Below are 7,282 nucleotides of genomic sequence, written 5' to 3' on the forward strand. Positions count from 1 at the left end.
CTGTTTGAATTTTAAACTGGTGTTGTGGGATTTCTTTCTGTTTTACCCCAGTCCAACGCTGGCATCTCCACATCATGAGACAAATGTTAACATGGTATCAAAGTTTTCTATTTATTACATTATTTTTGTTCATAAATATTGTTCATTAAAGCAAACATTTCTACTAATGCTTTATTGATACAAACCTAACACTCCATTATGAAATTATACCAATGCTTTATTGAAACATACCGAATAGTTCAACATGAGAATTGTCAATAAAGCAAGCACCGCAGATAATAAACACATCTAGATTTTCCACGGCCCAAAACGGAATTCTACTTTGATTGATCTCATGCAGGTGTCCAAATCATGGGCAGTATGGTAGCACTGCAACTTCACTGCTTGATTCCCAGCCTGGGTCACTGTCCTTGTGGAATTTGCACTTTCTCCCCATGTCTACATTGAGTTCCTCCCGGTGCACCGGTTTACTCCCGCATTCTGAAAGAGGTGGTTCGGTGTTTCGCGCCATACTGTGCCAACTAAGGAATTTCACAGTAATTAATTTAGCCATGTTAATGTCAGCCTCACTAATATCTAAAACTTTTAACTTTAGACGTTCAGGACATGTTCTAACTGAAAAGACACAAGCACTATGAACATGCCACACATATTAAAAAAGTTACAAAATAACACAATTCAGATTTAGGGAGACATGGTGACGCAGTAGTTAGCACTACTGCTTTAGAGATTCAGGGATGCAAGTTTAATTCTGGTCTTGGCTGACTTTCTATGTGGAGTTGCAAGTTCTTCCCGTAGCTTCATGGATTTCCTCCCGATGCTCCAGTTTTTTTCCACAGTCCAAAGACATGCATATTATGGTGATTGGTCATGCTACATTGCCCCTTAGCGTGAGGGGGGTTAGCAACGTAAATTCATGAGGTCATGGGATAGTACATGGGTGGAATTCTTTTCGGTGCTGGCATGATGGGCCAAATGGCCTCCTTCTGAACTGTAGAGATTCTTAGAATATCTTAGAAATGATTAAAATGGCCAAGCTATGCCAGCATTCCTAATTTTCCGCATTTCTCATCCCAGAGAGGATGTGGTAGAAAGTTAAATATTCATGCAGCATTTTCTGTTTTTATTTTGTGACAGAATATCGCTGCTGAAAGAAAAGAATCACCAATTTAAAACTGCCTAAGGGTCTTTAAGATTTTTGAAGGCCCACAGTTTCAATTGGCAATCAGCATCCACCTTACTTCACTTTCTCTTGCTTTCCGAGAGTAACATTTGAGTTATACCGGGAGTAAAACGAATTACACGGTTGGAAGTGAGCGGAATGTCCTAAGATTGTGCGTGGGCAATCGTCAACAGAATATCCCGTGGACCGGAATCAGAACTCAGTTAGGCTGCGTGTTACCTTGGGCCTTTGATTGTGCAGCATTGATCCACGAGATGCCCTGTAGGAACTCACCAGGAGGTCAGAGCAGACATCTTCTTCCATGCCCACGAACTTTACCATCCAGAAGGACAAGGGCATCAGACCTTTGGGAACACCGCCACTTGTAAGTTCTCCTACAAGCCACACATTAACCAGACTTAGAAATATACCAGCATCTCTTCACTGTTGCTGGGTCAAATCCCTGGGACTCCATTCCGAACTGCACTGCGATTGCGCTATGTAGTGTGCAGCGATTTAAGAAGGGAAGCTCACCATTCCTTCTCGAGGGCAATTGGCGATGGATAAAATTCAGGAACAAATAAAGGTTGGGGTACATTCATCTTGGCTTCAGTTGCCTGAGCTGTAGCTGTGGGAATGTTTAGAACCTTAATGTGAAGACCTTGTGATAATTTCCTGTGTTAACTAATTAACATAAAACTTGCATGTGTAACAATCAGTAACTGTCCTGGGACGGTGGAATGTATGAATTCAATGCAGACTGGGGAATGGGAGGGAATTGACCCTGGAGTGTTGCTGTGTGTCTCGGTGCAAGGCGAAGGGCCATATGGAATGGGCCCATTCTTAATTCAAATTACCTGACGACGGATTCAAATGAAGTCGAGTCAACAGGAAAGTGCAAGGGATTCGTCCAACATCAATTTTAGGATTGAGATTTCTCAGGGGCCTTAAGATTCGAGACCCATTGACAGAAACACAGGAAATCATGTACATGCACACAGCAGGGGAATATTCCTTAGTTGCAGAACTGAAAATGGTCATTTGATCCAATTGCTCCTGCCAGCATTTATGCTACAGCCAAGCCTGCTTGCATTCATCTCCATCTAACTCCATCAACATGTCCATGTCCTTCTGTCTCCTTCATGTGTTTAGCCCACTTTCCCCTGAAATGCTTTTTGTGTGCTCCCCTTAAGAAGTCCCTGTGGCAGTGAGTTCCACATTCTCACCATGCCACAAAGATAACTAAAATGAACAATATGGGCCAGTGACACTCAGAACAGGTTAATGAATATTATAATTGTACTCCGGAGTTATCTGTTGGATTTTTTGTAATTTTTTAATACGTACAAACGCTATATCCAACCACCCACCATCCCCTCTGTCTGCGTCGAGAGTGGTGCAAAAACCCATCCAAGCATCCTCCAACAGCTTTATTTATGGAGTAACTTCAGGCCACAGCTATCTGTGCTCTTAGTTCAACTTATATTTTCTCCCCATTTCTGAAGGATTATACTGAGTTCTACAGTACTCTCAAGATTTATTAAGAATTCGGCCGGAAGCTTGGAAGTGTGTTCTCTCCTTGGGGGTGCTTTTATTATCCTGGTTACTTCGGACACTATTAGTAAGCAATGCTGCTTTTGATGCACCGATTTTGCTGCTACAACAGTTGAGCAGGTTCTGGGTGGACCAGGGCCATTGGATTTCACACTACACACATTGTGCTGTCACCGTCAGAATGCTGTACATCCCGAACTCCCTTGACCGGACATGATGGGGTCCAGACATCCACCCCACACTCAAATCCTGGCATAGAACTCACCAAGGTGAACAGATGCAGATCTGACTCCTGCTCCTGGAAGAATACGAAGAATAAGCCAGCTCTCAAAATGTCAGGAAGCCAACATCTTGGGAAACAAGCGTTGCCCCACAATCTCATTAACACCGGGAGCAGATCCTACAGGAGCCGGTCCATCCCTCACCGCACTTCATCAAGGAATGGACCATTTGAGACACATATCCTGTCACTAGTGGCAATACGTAGCATACCATTCCCCCTTCAACATTTGATCCAGGCAGAGTCCCAATTCCACATTATTCAGTGGGGTCAGAAAGGCCCTTCTCCGCTATGTGTTACAAACTTCATCCTTGCTCCCCAGCAGCGGAATCATCATGCCAAAGAAGCCGAACTCCCACTGCCTCATTATTGTAGGGGCAGAGCTTGGCTCTGTTTTATCACCATAACTGTGGGCCCAGTCCAACTTTTTTGCCATAAAGGCAGCAAATTCCTCACTCCTGAACTCAAAAGCCTGTGTAAGAACACTCTACACCACCCGTTCTGTCACTGTATGGGCAGGCCACCAACTTTGCTGTAAATATTAAAAGTTATCAGAAAATTTGGGAAACGTTCAACAATTCTATTTCTCCCATTTAAATGAATCGAGTAATTTGAGTTACAGGATATCTTAACATATTCGTAAATTGCTGTCTGAACTTGGCCTGGGTTACGGCATAAATACATGTGTTTGTGCAGCAACTCAGAAGCTGCAACATGAAGCCTAATTCACACACAAATTCATCCAAGTATACAGACACATACCCCACAAACTGCATTCTGTTCCATATATTAAACACCATAAGCATTGCCCATAAAAATATAAAATTGGCGGAGATAACAAATAGTAAAATGATGGATTTCTTCCTGTTCTCCATCTCTGGATCTCTGGGACTTTCAGAGCTGTTGTGAGCTCGGAGTCTCCTGCGGGCTTTGCTGCTCACAACAATGTACCTGACGGTGAAAACATTGAGCATTACAATCAGAACAAAAGGGACTGCTGGGGTGAGAATGGAATGAATGAACTCAATTGTTACCCAGACTGGAGAGTAATAAGTAGACCATACTAGGTAACAAAACCAGGGGACATTGCCGAGCTGATACCGGCCCTGTAGGGTAAAGTACCAAGTGATGTTCTTTAAGAAGCTTAGCACCGTCACTGTTCCCAGGGTAACAGCAGCTGTTTTCTCAGTGCAGTATTTATTTTTGAGCTTCTGGCAACAAATGGCCACAAATCGATCAAAGGTGAAAGTGACAGTGAACCAGACGGAACAGTCTGTGGCTGCAAATAGCAATACAGCATGGATGTTGCACACACCAAGGTGGCTCACAAAGTAGAACAGATCACGGTAAACAATTGGAATGTGCCTCAATATCAGGTCCAGAATAATAACCAATAGATCCGCCGCTGCCATTGCCACCAGGTACCGTGTAACACATTTGGAAAGACCACAGTTTCCCCGAGAAAGGATCGCAATCGTCATTAAGTTAACTGTCAGGAAGGAAATAAACAGGGAAATTACACAACAATTTGACATTCGTTGTTCGACCGAGGACTTATTGAGAATTCCAAATGTATTGCCAAAAACAGTCAAGTATTGAAATTACAATAGCTGAAAAATCAATCTGGAAGGTCAATGGTAGGGTTGAACTCAGGAGATATTAACTTTCAAAAGGATGACACTGAAATGTTCCAATTGAATGATATTCATATTCTAACTCTCTCTGCTTTCACTAATCGATTTAAAAGCTGTTCTACTTTTAGGGGATCCCAGTTCTGGTGAATGGTCATTGACTTGAATCACCAACTCTGTTGCACTTTTCTAGACACAGGAATTAAGCATTGTGATGAGTCATCACTTTACCTACTGGGAGTCAAAAGGGATTCTGTATTAGGGCCACTGCCATACTTCATATAATAATAGTATAGATTCTGACTTGCAGGACATAAAGTTGAATGTCTAAGAGCACTCCCCGCCCCACAAACTTACACATGCACAACCCCCGTCCCCACCCCCCAATCACTGCCCACACTAACACATTCACAACCCTGTTTCCTGATCTGTGTAGATCTCTCTCTCTCTGGAGCACATGGAAAGGGAATTGAGATGGACAATACATACTGACGTAGCCAATGAATCCACATCAATGATGCATGCAGCAGAACTTGCAGAAAACCATTCATGACCATTACCCCAGTCAAAATAAATGGAAAGCACCACACTTACAAGATGCATGACTGGCCAATCTTAATGATGCTAGAGAGCATTATTTGTGTTGTTGAATGCATTTTTAGCTGTCAGAAACAGGCACCTAGTGAACAGGCATCGTGAGTTTATACCAGTCTGCTCAATATGCCAGAAGACAGGCTGGACACCTTGGAAGTGGCGGCACTATTTTTGAGGTTTGAAATGCTGCCCCCATTCGCTGCTTGGAGTGCAAAATCATGACTGCATGGAGATGCAGGATGAGAGAAAGTTATTGCAATGCTTGAAATGAATAAGCAACTGAGATAACTGCAGGGGTATGGGGAGACTAAAATGAAGCAAAACATATTTATATTTAAGTGATGCTGTACCTGTAACTGTCAGTTTTCACAAAGAATTTGGGTGACATGACTTTTGGTGCCAGTTTGGACATGAGCTATAGGGTTTGGCATGGGCTCTGGTTTTTGAAGGTTTGCAAATGAGAGTGTGGTAAGTTTAGTTTTTCAATAGAAAGAAAAACTGCATTCAGTAGTGGCGTAGATGAGGGCTAATGTAGTTGATGGCTGAATCATCGGGAAATATTATCTGTTTGTAGTAGACATGTTTAGTGATGGAAAGGATATACCATTCCAGTACAACTCACTGTGAAATAAAATTAGAAATTTCATACACTCTAGCTCACAATGTAACTTTAACCCTCTGATGGTGTGACAATGTCTTTTAATCAGTGGGTGAGGAATGGAACATGCAATGTCAACCACAGACAATGACTTTGGCGTGTCGAAGAATTAATTAGCAAGAGTAGTTGGATAGTGAAACGTGATTTACAAAGCTCATAGTTGGATGCAGATGGTCAATGCCAGTATCAGAAGGAAACATGATGCAGACATACCTTCAGCAATAATTTACACAGTTAATAGCTGGCAGTCTTACTCGGAAAATCAGTATCATCAAGGAGGAGAGGGTGGGTTTCAAAATCAATAATGCAGTAAAATATACATCATGAAATTAATAGCTGAAGGGAGGGACTTACCAGGAAAACCAATAATAGCGAGCACAGGATAGTAAACGTACTGAATCAGCAGCAGTGAGTAATAGATTTTCATTTGTAATCGTACTTTCCTGTAACGATCTTGAATATAGTCAAGTTCCCAAAATAACTTCCTGTCCATTGTTACTGTTCTCATGTTTTGACCAATTATTGTCGCATTCCAATCTACCGCTCTAAGGTTCTGTTCCATCGTTACGTCATTCCAATCTATTGATCTAAGATTCGGTCTCATTGTAGTAACATTCCAATCTATCGTTCTGAAGTTCCAATCCATTGACGGAGTATTGAAACCTGTTTGTTCTCAAATTCCAGTCTATTGCTTTCTTCCCGCTGGAGCTGGTTTGTCAAAGATGACATCTGACATGATCAGATGGCACACTGAAACCATCCCTTATTAATGAACAGGGAAAGTCTCCAGTGACATAACTGAGATCCAAGGAGACTGACATTAATCTCAGTCACTGAACAAACAGAGTCAACAACTTTAGATCAGGATCTCTGTCACCTCCAACCTGGCTTACCCTTTTTTGTCTTCTTTCATAAACTCTTAACTTTCCATTCCTATAGTTCCTATACAACTGTTTCAAACTAATCTCGATACCTATGTGCGTTATTACCTTTACCCATTGTCTCTCTCCTTTTTGTTTGATAAATAAACTTAAAAAAAATGCTTCTCTGTTCCCTAACCTAACACAAACCTTCCCTTGTGTATTTACCCTCACCACCACTCCCAACCACCCTGTCTTACCCAAAAGCTCTCACATTTCTAACTTTTCTGAGTTCTAATGAAAGGTTACAGGACTGAAACGTTCAAATTGTGATTGTCTCCACATATATTGCCAATCCCGCTGACTATGTTCATCTCTTTGTCCAGCATTCCTTCTCCACCAGGCCCCCTCCCTCTGGCCTCTTACTTGCTCTTTTTTTTCATCGAGAACAGTTGGTGTGACATTGGCCTTCTACTCCTCTCCACTACTCTAACTTGTCAACTTCCTAACTTGCTGCACTTCCCTCTCTGAGGCCCAACACTA

At 42.1% G+C, this 7,282-nt stretch overlaps 1 protein-coding gene across 1 annotated transcript; it reads right to left on the minus strand.

Moving 5' to 3' along the window:
- Positions 1–3,589: 3,589 nt before the first annotated feature.
- On the minus strand, positions 3,590–6,441 carry LOC145348239 (putative G-protein coupled receptor 139). Its single transcript, XM_080196440.1, has 2 exons — positions 6,234–6,441; positions 3,590–4,485 (listed from the first exon to the last, which is right to left on the minus strand). Exons 1-2 carry the CDS (start codon positions 6,439–6,441, stop codon positions 3,590–3,592), a joined length of 1,104 nt encoding a protein of 367 aa, XP_080052566.1.
- Positions 6,442–7,282: the final 841 nt, after the last annotated feature.

This window comes from Carcharhinus amblyrhynchos, chromosome 9 (assembly GCF_965287045.1).
Source record: "Carcharhinus amblyrhynchos chromosome 9, sCarAmb.v2.hapA, whole genome shotgun sequence".
NCBI classification, from domain to species: Eukaryota; Metazoa; Chordata; class Chondrichthyes; order Carcharhiniformes; family Carcharhinidae; genus Carcharhinus; species Carcharhinus amblyrhynchos.